General features: G+C 34.3%; 2 protein-coding genes across 3 annotated transcripts in view; both read left to right on the plus strand.

Moving 5' to 3' along the window:
- LOC120342061 (transcription elongation factor SPT6-like) overlaps nucleotides 1-7,181 on the plus strand; it is a 28,826-nt gene extending 21,645 nt beyond the window's left edge. For both annotated transcript variants that reach the window (XM_039410730.2, XM_039410731.2), the window contains exons 27-36: nucleotides 9-157; nucleotides 1,101-1,241; nucleotides 2,152-2,347; nucleotides 2,865-2,981; nucleotides 3,298-3,419; nucleotides 3,756-3,954; nucleotides 5,055-5,207; nucleotides 5,353-5,462; nucleotides 5,716-5,924; nucleotides 6,608-7,181. In XM_039410730.2, coding sequence (XP_039266664.1) covers nucleotides 9-157; nucleotides 1,101-1,241; nucleotides 2,152-2,347; nucleotides 2,865-2,981; nucleotides 3,298-3,419; nucleotides 3,756-3,954; nucleotides 5,055-5,207; nucleotides 5,353-5,462; nucleotides 5,716-5,924; nucleotides 6,608-6,794 — 1,583 coding nt within the window. In that variant the 3' untranslated portion in view covers nucleotides 6,795-7,181. The remainder of the gene's footprint in view (nucleotides 1-8; nucleotides 158-1,100; nucleotides 1,242-2,151; nucleotides 2,348-2,864; nucleotides 2,982-3,297; nucleotides 3,420-3,755; nucleotides 3,955-5,054; nucleotides 5,208-5,352; nucleotides 5,463-5,715; nucleotides 5,925-6,607) is intronic.
- Nucleotides 7,182-8,151: 970 nt separating this feature from the next.
- Nucleotides 8,152-12,841, plus strand: LOC120343018 (N-acylethanolamine-hydrolyzing acid amidase-like). The gene is made up of 8 exons (XM_039412083.2): nucleotides 8,152-8,947; nucleotides 9,683-9,748; nucleotides 10,060-10,245; nucleotides 10,345-10,471; nucleotides 10,956-11,120; nucleotides 11,300-11,469; nucleotides 11,765-11,894; nucleotides 12,519-12,841. Exons 1-8 carry the CDS (start codon nucleotides 8,826-8,828, stop codon nucleotides 12,633-12,635), a joined length of 1,083 nt encoding a protein of 360 aa, XP_039268017.2. The 5' UTR covers nucleotides 8,152-8,825; the 3' UTR covers nucleotides 12,636-12,841.
- Nucleotides 12,842-15,346: the final 2,505 nt, after the last annotated feature.

A 15,346-nucleotide genomic window follows, 5' to 3' on the forward strand; every position in this document is an offset into this window, starting at 1 on the left:
TCTTTCAGGAAAACTAGTGACATGCCGCGTGGTAGGAATTGCGTACAGGCGACCAAAAGCAGAGCAACTTGACCAAGCAGAACCACACAAAGATGAAAATACAGGAACATGGAGTTGTTCATTCTGTGGTACTGGTGGTTTTGGAGAACTCAGTGAGGTATGAGATTTTTTGTCATGGTCAAGATTGGACTCAAGCTAACATGAAACGATTTTGACTATATTAACCATGTTGCAAGGTAAAAATTAGTAATGGCAATCTGGAAAAATACAAGGATTTTGTAATTGGATTAGCAGTGCGCATAATCATTGCTGTTCTATTAACTATACATTTACCCAACTCCGTTATTTCGTACTTTGTATGAGATCATAAACAGAAAATGTTGAGTGGATCTATCTATAAGCATGGGTAATACTCTTCGATGTGATGATGCATAATGCAGAAATTTAGAAAATTTCATTTGTCTAAGATGACTTTCATGTCAATGAAATACATGTTGATGTAACAATTCACAGTTCAAATTTGTTCTGTCATCGTTTACTTATCATGAAGTTTACACAAAAGGTTGACAAATGTTAGTCATTGGTAGGGTGGTTGATAATTATGTTTGCTATTTTGTGACCGAATTAGGTATTCAAGGTTTATATCGAAGTTATTATTGAAATGTAGTCTTGTGATGATAATGACAATATGTTTAAGACTGATATTAATATAGTCCATGCATTTATTTATTGCTTTCAAGTTTTTCATTGGAATGTGGATGTATTCAGGGTGGATTTTCTGTTTCAAAATTGAAAAGCAATTTCATGGACGATTAAAAAAATTTCAACCTGAAAAAACTTTCAATCATTTTTGCAATTGGAATTAGTCCCAATTCTCCAACATATTTCTATTTTTTTTTTTATTCTAACATGGCAAATTTTGAAAGTTCTGTCATATTAAGTCTGATTGTCATATGTTATAACAGGGGGTTGAAATTTTTTTGCACTATTACAAGTATAATATGTAATTCCATTTTCATGCCATTTACTTTATGTGAATTCACCTTGTCATGCACTAGACATGATCATTTTTAACTAATACATATCCATCCATTTTTTAGGTTTGGTCTCACTTGGACAGTGGAGATTGTCTTGGCAAAGCTGTTGGTGTTAGAACTAGACTTGATAATGGCTTAAGTGGATTCATTTCTACAGATCGTCTGAGTGATTCCAAAGTTACTAACCCAGAAGAAAGAGTAAAGGTGAATATCTTTATTACATCATAATGAAAATTGTGTGTATTGACATTTAAAATGAAAATGCCCACGTATTACAGAAAATGCATCTGAAATTTGAATATATCATTTGCTATCAAGTGTTTGGAATTATCACAGTTTGACATTGCCCATCCCCATTTTTATACCTGCCTTAAATATAGAAAGAGTAGGACAATGGTAGTAGAATCTTAGACCAGAACCAAATATCTCTGTCACAAAGATAAACTATGGTATATATCAGTCAGTGGTTCTCAAACGGTGGGGCATTTCGTTTCATCTGCATATTTTCAACGTGTTTTTTGAATAAAAAAAGCTTTCAGCTTACTATCTGTTATTTGTTACTTGTTGTTAGCTAGTTATATTTGAGGTGGGATGTTAGACTTGACAAATTCTAACAAGGGAGTGCGGTTTAAAAAGTTTGAGAACCACTGCTATATATAGTTCTTATTGCATTTTGTAATCTTGTATCTCTCTTATCAGGTCTTATTTCCACTTCAGGCTTTGTGCATTGTTTTGCACAATTAGTTTGGCAGTGCGATAGGATAGTTCTTAATTGTGTTATCATGGCAGAGTGCACATCTTGTGTTAAAATTCCGTGCTCCCTTTTCCAACCAAGGGTAATCTGGAAACATACCGGTCCTTCCAAACAATAGTAGTTCCTTAAATATCATTAAATAATTGTTGCTACCATGTATAGGGCCCTGTCGGGATCGAAAGACATGGACAGGTGTTGTGACCAAAAAATTAATGGAATGGTTTTTCCCATCTGCTCACAGATGAAATGTTTGGCCCAATTATGGAAATGTATATGACGCTACCTTTAGCTTTTCCTTATGAAAAATTCAGATGCCAAATTTCTAGATAGTATTTCTTTTAAACATTACATTATTCACAGGTTGGGATGACGGTACATTGCAGAATTACAAAGATAGATATTGATAAGTTTCAAGTTGATTTGTCATCAAAAAGTTCGGACTTGAGAAATGAGAGCGAACAGTGGGGGTCCGTGTTTGATACTTATTATGATCACGAAGCAGAAGAAAAAGACAAACAGAGTTCACAGAATAATGATAAAAACAAGAACAGAACAAGTAGGAATTCATAGATAATTATCAATCTAAACTTTTGAGATAAGTAGAATATGTGTTTTTTGTGTGGGTATGTTCTCCAGAAAAAAGTGAGTAAAATCTGTCATAACACGTGATATTAAATCGGAATATTTAATTTAATATGAAAAAGAGTGATTTTTATCATTTAAAAGCAACATCGTAACAACTTGCCACCCCCGCAAACTATATATACATAAAGTTTTCTGTTTGAAGCAGGACCCTTCGAAACAAATATACATTTCTCCATGCAGCACATTACCCTTATAAGGATGCCTCATCTGTACCTCAAAGTACAAAAGATATTGAGCCGGGAACACCCACTTCATAGTTGTAAATATTTGTATTTAACTCTGTATAGAAAGTTCTATGAAATATGTACATAGTTATACAGAAAAATAGACTTTCATTTTCATTCTTCTTTTTTTCTCATGGGAAACTGGAATTATTTGACATATTTTCACCTTTACTAATACACAAACAACGATCATTTTTATTTCAGCCTACATCAAGCGTGTAATTGCTCATCCATCATTTCAAAACATTGGTTTCAAAGAAGCTGAAAAAGTTTTGGAATCTATGGATCAAGGGGATGTTATTATAAGGCCAAGTAGCAAAGGTAAATATTATGAAAAGCTTTCGCATGATTGTTGTCTGATGGCATGTGGGTGGTAATATATTATGCTTCGTTGTAGGTCTTTTATCAGGGTTTTGGGTTTTCATGGTTTTACTGTTATTGAGGCCGAAATGAGTCATTTCTATGTGGAGAGTTAAAAAATGAACATATATTAAAAATTTCATTACCAATATATTAAAGATTTTGCTTATTAAGTTCTTGAAAAATCTTTGATGCTGGTTTACATTTGGTAATTACCGTCTTATATTGTATAACAAGTTTGCTGCTTCTGATTACATGTTTGCTTTGATTGTTTCAGGTGCTGATCATTTGACAGCAACTTGGAAAGTTGGTGATCATGTCTGTGCTCATATTGATATTAGAGAAGAAGGAAAAGAAAATTCGTTCAGTCTTGGTAAAACTCTCCTTATTGGAAATGATGTAAGTTGTCTTGAAACATTGGCTTATGTGGTGGCCTAGTTGTTTGTGTTCAACTCACCTATATTGGCATTGCTTGGCCCTAACTTTAACAGGGTGCAATAAATTTGGTAGAAGAAAAGCACCCCTGATGCTTGTTTAGAGTCTTATTTGTATTATAGATGTGAATATCTAGCGAATATATCATTCTAAATTTCCTTGCAATGCATCTTTAAAAAGATTATTCTAGTCAATAAAACTTATAAATATATCTCAGGATATTACTATGATTCTATCATGCTATTTCGAACTCAAATTTGTTGATTGGTGCGAGGACTTTCCTATTCAATTCTGTTCCAGGAATTTGAAGATCTGGATGAAATTATTGCTCGTTTTATTCAACCAATGGCAGCAAACGCTCGTGATATTCTAAATCATAAGTATTACAGAGAATCAAATGGTGGAAAGAAAGATGTTTTGGAAGAATTATTAAAACAAGCTAAGAAAAATGCTCCGTCCAGAATTCCATATTTCATGAGCGAATGCAAGGAATTACCAGGTGAGTTTCAGAGTGCAGCATTGGATTTGACGTTATAGTTGTGAGAGCATTTTTTTGGATACTCCCGTAGCTGTAGTATGTGTACCAGATTAGGGTTAGGCCATAATTTTATTCTGATTTTCCTTATTTTTATTCTATTATGAGTTCGGGGACTGTCTGTGTTAGCCAAGTGAATATACCCAAGTGAAGCCCATAGGCTTCAGTTCCTTTACACAACTTGATGTAAAGTAGGCGAACAAAAAGAGTTACCTCCATATTGGTACACATACTTCTGGAGTGCATTTTTTAAATATTAATTCACCAGTGACACACACTGATTCCTCGCTTTGTTTTTGTCAAGTGAAACATCAGCATAGTAAATAATTTTTTGGTAGAAATAAAATGGGTATTACGGTAAGCTAAAAATGGTATGAGTAATCCACAGCTGGTGCATCATTATTGGCATAAGAAACAGTAAGCTTCTGATTACCTCATATGGGTGCTGCATCCTGTACATACAGGGTGTTAGAAAAGTTGCGCAAAATTAAGGTAAAATATTTCGTCATGGCAACGTTAAAAAAGCAACTTAAAAAGCGTCAGTCGTGAAATGTTCAAATGGCATTTTGCCGTAATTCAATACTGTTAACAGGTGTCAGTCGTTAAATGTTTTAAGTAGCATTCCATCCTAACTTTTGTCAATTTTGCTTCACTTTTTTAACACCCTGTATATATATATATATGTATGCGAGGGAATGCTGGACTACTGCTTGTTTGGTGTAGGGTGATTCACGTAAAAGCTATTCTTTATCATACCACACATTTGACGAGCAATCCAATGAAATGCTGTGGTTTATCATATAATTAGGCTATGTCCTTATCGCCTCTCCTTGGCATAGATATGAAAATTATGTGCTCCAGAAATGTACCAATATGGAGGTAACTAATTTTGTTTGGCTACTTTATATCAAGTTGTGTAAACTAATAAAATACAAACTGTATTTACAAGATAACAAAGAGTATGACTATAAACAGACCCATTTCCTACCATAAACCAATTATCTACTAAAGATCAGTATTCATGGTGCAATATATTATATGTTATTGTAATGTTTTCTTTTCAGGAAAATTTCTCTTATCGTATATGCCAAGGACGAAGCCAAAACACGAGTATGTTACCGTGTTGTCTGATGGATTTCGATATCGTGGTCAAGTGTTCACAACAATAAATCAGTTATTTAAATGGTTCAAAGAACATTTCAGGGACCCAATTCCTCGTAAGATTTTGATTATGGTATCTCTTGTTCTTTGATTTAAATTAAACAAGCATTGATGTGATTGTTAATTAACAATTTGTTGATATGATAAAATTACTTACTTCACTCTTGTTAGTTGTTTATTATCGATATTGTGTTTTTTCAGACCATCTCATGCCATCAAGAACTCCAGCAGGTGCCTCGTCTAATTCTGATTCCTTTAACGTTGCTGCAATACAGAATGCATTGCAGAAAATGCAAACTCCGAGAGGACAGGTATGTTGGTTGTATAACATCCTATAAGAGTTCAAACAGAATAGCAACAGTAGTTTTATATTATAAGTTTGGTGCCATCTTGAACTTAAAATGAAAAATCTGTAGCTTGCTTAAGAATAATATTTTATATTGAATATTACAGTTGTGACGAAGTTTAATCCAATACAGAAGTCATTGCTGAAAAGGCTGATGATCTTAGTCAAGATCGTTTTGTAGTTTGTTCAATTTTTCCATTTATTTTTTTTCTTTTTAGTCTGGACCATTTGCAACCCCACTGCCAAGAGGATTTGGTGTCACACCTAATGCAGCCGTAATACCCCATACACCAAACTATCCTCCACAACAAACTCCTAACTATGGACAACAGCGCACTCCAAGCAGTTTCACTCCTCGTAATCGAACACCTGTGACCTGGGGTCATCCTCCAGCAGCTGTGCCAAATAGAACACCAAGTGGTGGAGGGTGATTATCTGTTTTGTTATTTTGTTCTAAGTTAGGTAAAGATCTTTGATCTCCAGTGGTTCTTTCCACCAGTAGCACTTTTTCCCCTTTTGCAAAGCTGGTTCTTAGATAAAACCAAATGTACTTAATGGTACTCAATTATTATAAAAGGAAATTAGCAAATTACTTCAATATATTCATTTAATGTGATGGCTGACCCTGTTTATTGGCAACTAACTGTTAATGTCTAAGTGAGTACTAGATAATCCACAACAAATGTCAATTCGGATTCTTGCTTCAAATTTGATTTTTTATTATTTTTACTCTATATTGATTTACCCCCGAGATCAAATAAATTTAAATTTTCCCCAGATTAAGAGATACTGATCTAAGGTATTGTATGTTGTTTAATGTTGTTTAGTCAAGAGTTATCATAATAATTTTTCTAACAATTTGATATCAGGTTTTGATTTTCATATCTATTCAGTCAGAGAAAAAGCGGTTAAAATAGGTTTATCATATGAAGTGCTTACGCTTTTTACTTTGCATTCATTTCTTCCATGATTATTCTTCAATTGAATAGAAACCAGTGAACTTCTTACTTCGTGATCAAAGGGAAAGCATATTCCTAATGCTTAGCTCGTGGAGCCGAAAGCTCCAAAGTCAAAATTTTGTATTTCAATTCTTTGTACTGATCTATTTAGAAACATTGCTGCTACCGATTGGGGAAAAGCAGCAGAGGAATGGGCAAGGAAAAAAGTATCCAAGTCGACTCCCAGAATGACCCCTTCGGGTACACCCAGGGGACCTAGAACACCTGCAGGAAGTTACAAAGGTACACCGAGGACACCAACCCACCACACACCTCGTGGAGGCGGCACACCTGTGTGATTGGTTGCCAGCTTTCTCAATCATGTAATTCAGAGTTAATCTGCTGTCAAAATGTTGAAAATACGAATTCCTGTATTTATTTATTATACAGCATTTGCTATATCTCTTCCGAAATTGAGACGAGTGGCATACTGTTCAATTGTATATCATACAAGCTCTCAATTCATACTATGAAATCTTTGTTTGTTTACCACGTAGGTCATAGGGTGAACACTTGACAGTTTATTTATTTCCTATGTACAGCATATTTTTGCAACTATTCTGAAGATGAACAGAGTTGTATGTTTGAGTTGGTGAATTATGTTTTTATACCATATTTTGTGTCAATGTCTCATTTTGTGAGTAATTCCAATTTTAAAAATAACATGATATCTGTTACCAAGGAAATGATGAGTTTGTTTGTATGCTTTTCTGCAGCTTCAAGTTAAATTATTAATTTGTTGTGATATCACGCTGTTCGATTCTCAGGTCCTCGCCTGAAGGACTAGGACTGTCATACAGGGATATTAGAACATATATACATATATGGAGAAGCTGAAATACATGGATGTAAGATTGATCACAGATATAGGCATAGGCGAAGTCTTCAAATTCGCGTTGTGTGAGTTTGGCAAAATGAAGCTGAAGTTTTCTAAAGTGATTTTTGCTATATTTTAAACTAGTAGTAAAGTGGAATATATTGGTTTATCAAAAATCGGGAACCCGAACACGACTTTAAATTACCGTAGGCGTCAAGTGTGTATTTATCGGGAGCTCGGTTGTATTTTTCATGTCTTGGTACGAGTGGCTTTGAACCACCATATATAGCACACAATTTGAAGCGGCTTTTAACTTTACACTTATATTTCATACCTAAATTATGGTACTTTATTTAATAGAGTTTTGTGAAAAAATGACAATCGTCAAAAAGCAACACCATCAAAAGTTTAGTGTATGTATCAGATAAATCAGCTTCAACTCGTTCGACGCTATGTTGAAGGATATTTCAACTCCAGCTCCGAATTACGAGAGAAGTAAGTTTTATTTAACAAAATCTCGGTCACAGCTGACTCAATTACCAATAAAAGCACCCCAAACAGTTACTCCAATGACCTGCGTACTAACTACTAACCCCTACTTGGGAACGTCGGGATTCTCTCTCTCTCATTCACCGGAATGAGACCTACCCCTATCGTAGTCAGGCCTATATTAAACTAAAACGGTTTCCCGCTTCGCTTAACGTGTTTGAGTTGCTTATACCGATGGCCTTTTGCATGACATGCCTGACTTATCACGATAATTTTCTTTTTATACACGGTATTTAGAAAATAGAAATTGATTGTCGAACATATTTACGCTCGGTTACTTTATGCCATTGTCCTGGACTAGTTATGTTTAGTAATCTCGTGACCTTATTCTAACACAAGCGAAATATTGTTTGATAAAGTAGGTGTGTATTGTAAACACGATGTTCGAAGATATCGCGCTAAGCGATGCTCATGGTTGAATGCAAAAGGTGTTGTCAGCCAGACCTGCATGGCATTGGACTTATAAAATGTTAATGTTTGGTAGAACATCTAACACACATATCGAATAGTTCAGTTTGTTTAAAAAAGTACAAAGCGCTGAAATTAGAAATCGCAGAAGTATTCACAATGATGTGGTTTCATGTTTCAGGCGTGTAGCGAAGTCATTCAGTGAGACTGACCCACGAAACAGCTGTTAAGGGTGGCAATAGGCAAAACCTTTCTTAAATGGTGTCAGAATATATAGCTTGATGTTAGATATACGTTATGATTTTAGGATATGTAACGTGGGATAACTTAGTTCTTATATTATAGTGGTTTCCGTTTCTTATCAATTGGTGAATGAGAATAACCAGTTCATGGTGAACATACAATCGACGATATATCGGCCACATATCTGAGTGATCGTCCAAACACTAACATAACTCATATTTATCACTCTTCAAGTTTATTCTCAAACCTGAATAAAGTCTGAATCGACATTTATAAACAACAGTTTTAATTCTGTTAGCGTAAAAACACCAAGATGAAGACATTTCTGGGCTTAATTCTTGTGTTTATTGTTTTTTCATTCAATGTCGTGGAAAGTAAGAACGCAATGCCAGCAAAGAGATATAAAGTCAATCTTGACGATGATCCGATGACAAGGTAACATACACATAATAAATATTTTGAAAGACCTAGCACACGATAGCAGAGTAAATATTGACTTGACCTGATCACCATATCATTTCGTGACCTCCAGAATCAAATTTCTCGTCAATAGTCAACAATTCATAACACTATTATCTGGTATTTCAATTACCGACAGTTTATGCTATACTGTAATTATAAATTACTGGTAACCGAATAAATTTCACCAATGCATCGCTAATTCTAAACCGAATTATATTATCAGTATTTTGTGTGATGATTTGCATTTTCGCATAAAACAGGGCGCCGGGCAAGCAGAACCTCGTCTTTGACCCCAAAATACCGTAATCAATTTGAATAGGTACAGCCTACGGAATTATTTTAACCGAAACGAGGTTGTGTGAACTCGAACTCGACGTCTTATATCCAACTCCATACCTAGGAGTACAACGCGCTCGCCACGATAGGACGCTTGGACGTAAAAGCACTATGGCATCAACATTTATGTCATATAGGCCAGATTATTTGTTACGTAGGATAACTCAGAGAATGACTGTGAAAACTCTTCTCGGAGAGTTTATTAGACAATTTCAATCTTTTCTTCAGTCTTCTTCTATTTAATATCTGAAATAGGTATAGTACGATGTGGAAAGTGAGTGAACGTTGGTCTGATTCAAACGTATAATTAATATATAATAAATAATAATATACATTATTAACATACATTAATATAATATTGCTTCATTTCAGATGGATCCCCCTGTTGGAAAACTTTGACAGATCTTTACTTTTGGATGCTATTGATTCCTTGTTAAAGTAAGATTTAGTTTGTACTACGCCTTTGCTCTGATTGCTCAGTCTAAATATTACTCCCTAAAATTTCCGTGTCTCATGATAACAATTCAGTCCTTCACCCCTTGCCCACGATATTATCAGCAAACTCGGAGTTTGTCTAAGCTTTGCTTGTATTGATTCGCGATCTTCGTGTCTATATATTTGACCACTGCTCTGTTGTTAATAGATCACACGAAGAAGGTTAATCATACAGTTTGTCCATGAAAGTGCAAAGTTAATGCCTGTTCATGTCAAAATGGCAATGTTTTGTAACGAGTTTTCTTTTTTTTCAGGCAATACGTCAAAAACGATGAATTGATCGCTTTAGCCGAAATAATTGCTCATGATCTCGACAAATATATTCCTCAACCATACGCTGATGAAATGCGAGGAATCAGTAAATTTTACAAAGCGGAACTCGGGAAGGTCGTACTTGGAAACCTTGCTTATGATGCCTCGGCTTGGAATACTGTCGGGAAGCAAGTGTTTTATTCGTATATTGTTATTTATCATTAGCATTTAGCTTATTCGAAACGAATTTCGTCTTATTTGGTTAAATTTTCAATTTCAATGTTAAGAGCTTGTACGAGCATTGTGACGATCGACAAGACAGGCGGAATCATACACGGGAGAAATTTAGATTATGGAGCAGGCGATGAGTTAAGAACTATTACGACAGAAGTTGAATTCCATCGAAGTGGAAAAGTACGTTTTTATTTATCATACTTTTGTCTTGATGTGGGATTTGGACTTTGGAACATGAAATTATATCAAATTGAAATAACCTTTCGAAAGAAGTAGCTGTAAAATGGTAAGAATATTGCGAGTTCGACTCGACCAGAATTTGTGATGGAACTCAACCATTCCGAACTGGGTAATTTATTTAAACACTTCATAACTTTTACTAATTGAAGTAACTGCGATCATAGTTTAAAGCATGTTTATTATATAAGCAAACCAAAATACATGTATTTGTATTGAAATGATCATAAATATTTCCACTAGAGTTCAATTTCTGGTCAGTTAGAAAATTCAAAAATACGAGTGGTAGCGAAGAATTTTCAGCGGCTCTGACAACCGTTTTTGACTTGCAATAAAATTTATCTAATTTTAACTCTAGAATCAGAAAGTCATAGTATGAAAAACCAGGCCCATATTTGATATAAAATGCAATTTGTTTGTATTATAGACTTTGTTTATCGGAACTACTTACGTCGGATATGTTGGTCTTCTGACTGCAGAAAAGGTAAACGCATTCACCATATCTGGGGACGAACGTGACACGGGGTATTTGTGGGAGAATATACTGTCTGCGTTGACGAAAGGATGGCCAACAATGCTGATGGCCAGAGAGGTAAATTTAATGAAAGAATTATAATGTCATATAAAATTTTGGTCAAGGTAGTAAGTAAGCAATGTTTAAAAAGAACTTTTACAGTTTACGAAATGAATTTAAGGTAGGCCCAAATAAATTTGATAGAAAGTAAGGCCGAATTAATCATCTTCAGCCAACACACATTCCTAATATTTTAGGTTATAACAAATGCTGAAAACTTTGAATCTGCAATCGAAATGTTGCAAAAGGCAAAAACAATCGCACCGATGTATTTCATAGTTGGCGGGGTCAAGCCACACGAGGGTGCTATTATTGTACGTGATCGATGGGGAGCAATCAACGTAACGAGAATGGATGACACGTACAAGTAAGAGTTCTTGGCATTTGAGACAGCCTTGCATATTTTGTGGAAATTCGCAATTCGGAAGCTGAACTGAAATAGCCAAAACCGACCTATACCCATGTTAATCCAAAATAAACCACTCAGAAAATTAAACCACATTTGAGTAGAATATAAAAATTCTGTACTGACGGGTTTCAATGTATGAGGATTTTTGTTTATAATTACATGAAGCATATTCGTTCTTTTTGTTGTAACATCAAAGCAGGTAATTTATATTTCTCATTAAACAAATCACCAAGAATTTTTTTTATTACATCAGATGGTTTGTAGTTGAAACAAATTATGATCCTTGGAATCCTCCTCCGTCTTCTGATGACAGGCGAGATCCAGCAATAAAGTTAATGGAAGAAATAGGACAAAATCAAATGAATCCTGAAAATCTTTATAAGGTATCCATTTATATAAATACATTAAAATACAGAGATTGAAATACAGAGATTGCTGTTAATAACGAGACCTCCACTTAGAGCGATTTTATAGTCATGAAAACTAACAGAATAGATAATCCTTATTTAAACACTATGAAAATCTAAAAAAAAAACGCTACGTAATACTGTCGTTTTTACATTTGAATGTAAATCGAAGTCCAGACGAGTCTTATACAATACAATGAAAATCAATTTATTTAATATGCTAAATAAATTATTCTCAAAGCTATTTGGTTCTCTAATATCGTTGGAAATGGTCGGGAATGGTCAATGTGTAATAGTTTTGAAGGAGAAAGTGCAACATTCGTTGATACCGGGCTATAGTACACCGTAATTCATTATGTTGTTAAAAATATAAAAAACATAATTACATCAATATATATTTAATTCGTTTTATTTCATTAGCTTTCACTTTTGCCTTGTTTACCGGTTTAAACGACTGCGAAAGTAGCCAATCCATATTGAATATAATAAGATTGAGATTTCGATAGCTCACACAACGTCTATACCAAACTCAATGTTTTGTGCTAGTTGAACAATTTATTAAATATGTAGATTTTCTCCTAAAAAACAAATCATTTTCAGGTATTATCTACATCTCCCATACTCAATCCCACAACGACATACACTACGGTGATGAGTGCCAAAAACACGTCTTTGTATCACACCATGGTGAGATGGGATCATCCTAATGAAAACTGAGATAAATTTCGATACATTTTGCTTTGTAGTATAGAGTGCTTTATTTTGATATATTGAATCAGTATTTTTTGTGCAATATGTTATATGTGTTCTTAGTAATTCATCATTTTAGCTTTTTTGTTCTTATTGTTTTATTATGTTAAACTTGGACTTAGAAAAACAATTGGATTTTGCCCGAAATATGCAAGTTTATTAAAATATACTTTTATTCATTTTGAATATTAAAATAGTTCATCTTCACTTTGAAAATAAAAATGAACGAATTTTAAAATCGAACAAGCCTTTCATTCTTCCTAAAAATAAGGTTAAGTAAGGTTAGAGGGTTTTTATATATTTTTGAAAATCCATTATACTTATACAGTACAATGTATTGCGCGGGCTATATTTGAAGGTTAAAAAATAGTTACACTATCACAGACAATTGTCAATATTCACTAATCAAAGTAAGGATGCAAAGACTTGTCTAGTCTCTTCATTAATCTAATCTCTTCATTATTTTTGAAAGTTCAATATTTTAACTTCGGGGAAGACTATAATATATTTCTGATTCAAACCCCAATACCAACAAAACAACGCCATACGTCCAACTTCAAAACTCACCTCCACTGAGCGATGTCGCAAGTGAATCATCTGCTGTAATCTAATCTGTCATCTATCGAGTAGATACTAATTTCAGCAGTTATTGTAATATTTTTTGTCACTATAAAAAAAAATGTCCTTGGAGAATTGTTGATAATTGTATAACCAAGTTCAGTTTAATTATCGAGACATAAAAACACTTTTCCAGATGTTTTGTTGCATATAGTCTGACACGAGCATCCTTATATTTCTGTCGAAATTAGCAACGTTATAGTCTGGTCACTAGTGTGATATAGGTTCGAATTATGCTTGTCGGTCGTTGCAACTCACGGAGGAGATTAATTTTCTATTTATCCGGCTTAATGTCAGTCAACCAGCCAGACTTCTGTATTAAATAAAAGAGGAAATGCGGTTTATTGGGAAACAATCACCAATCTATCGACACACTAGTATCACTGTTGGTGTTTCACCGATATAGCGACAGGGTTTACGGCCAGAAAACGGAACAAATAAAATTAACGGCAACATTCTTTTACTGGCATATTAATTTCTAATACCTATAAATTTCAACTCTTGTTTGTACATATATATCACAACTTTTAAGATGTTGTAGGCCAACATTTTTTGTGAGAAATTGTTATGTCTCTAATTCTTCTTCTATGTGTATATATAGTTTTATATGAACAATATTTTCATATCATATCGTCGTAATCACATGAGAATTATGTATATTACCCATTACGCCGATTTGTAGACTGAAGAATATCCCCATCCTCCAACCCACCTAAGCCGATAATACCAGTTGATCCATGTAACCAGGGAGTGCCAGGGTTTTATAATGGTAGTTATCCACCTGACGTTATTTACAATAAAATATTTGTTACGTGTGTGGATCAAAAAAACAAAACAATAAAACCACTCTTCGCTGATAAAGATAATCAAAATAACTTATGATTGAACAAGGTTTATATAATTGCAATTTATAGCGAAACATCCCATTTGAAAAGTACGCGTGATTGATTACATTGGGAATTAATTAAACCAATTTCACTCGTTACTAATCTTTGTGACAAAATTCGTTTCCAATTTCTTTTTCTGTACGGCATCCGAGAAAATTATCGTTTTCAAAATTTCGAACTTTATTCCCAGATTCGTTTGCTCGCAATACAAATGCGTTGGTTTGGCAAATGCCGTTTTGTATTGTACTTTGAAACGCCTTTGTCTAGTGTTGAATACGAGCATATTTTAATTCCTTGAACACCATACTGCAGAATAGCAGTCAAGGGTGACAGCACATTTGAACCCAAGTACATTTGAACCCATGTGTATATCGCTCGATTCAATCTACATGGGTTCCAAATCTATGGGTTAGTATGGGTTCAAATATCCAGGTACAATTTTCCATAGGTGCATTAGTATTAATTGGTGCATTAATTTCAACTTTTATCAGCTTTCTCGTGGTTGTATAGCGGAATCCAACTATTTTGGCCTTGTATGTTAAAGAAATCAAATCTATCCCCATTTTCACTACCTTCCCCCAATTTGTAATCCCATAAAGCCCACAGAATTTTTTTATTTTAAATAAAATTTATAGCCTTCTGGTACAAACAACAATCTTTACCCACTGATTTCAAATCAATTGGTCTAGTGTAATTAACTTACGTTTTGTTACGCAGTAATTCTTTTTACATTACAGCAGACAAATATTTAGTGCACAGCAATAACGTGTCATGAATGTGTCGCCGACCTTCGGCCCCGTGAAATTTTATCCTATACCTTTCTAATAAACACATTCGTATTGAATTGGTATAAATATTCTTGTAATTTTGGACAGACATACACCAGATAACTTCTTTATATTCCATTGTAGTCCTTCGGCTCTATCTTAGGACAGACAAAGATTTGTGGTAGCGTCCGCGTCGTGTTGTAAATATATATTACATTTTCACAAATTAGCTGCGTTCCGGTTGTTAAGATTTTCCCAGCTCATCACTGCCTAGGGTTACCATATTTTTTTGACTAAAAAGCGGGATGTCTCCCGTAACTTTACAGTTTACAATATACACAATGAAAACACTAAAGATTAAAGACGGCCCCTGAAAACGAAGACTACCCTCAACAGAAGCCATATG

The sequence above is a fragment of the Styela clava genome, chromosome 3, assembly GCF_964204865.1.
Source record: "Styela clava chromosome 3, kaStyClav1.hap1.2, whole genome shotgun sequence".
Classification (NCBI taxonomy): domain Eukaryota; kingdom Metazoa; phylum Chordata; class Ascidiacea; order Stolidobranchia; family Styelidae; genus Styela; species Styela clava.

Coding starts and splice junctions, on each gene's coding strand:
- LOC120343018 (XM_039412083.2), top strand. CDS start 8,826: ATGAAGACATTTCTGGGCTTAATTCTTGTGTTTATTGTTTTTTCATTC. Junction 11,470..11,764: donor AGAATGGATGACACGTACAA/GTAAGAGTTCTT, acceptor TTATTACATCAG/ATGGTTTGTAGTTGAAACAA. Junction 11,895..12,518: donor ATCCTGAAAATCTTTATAAG/GTATCCATTTAT, acceptor AATCATTTTCAG/GTATTATCTACATCTCCCAT.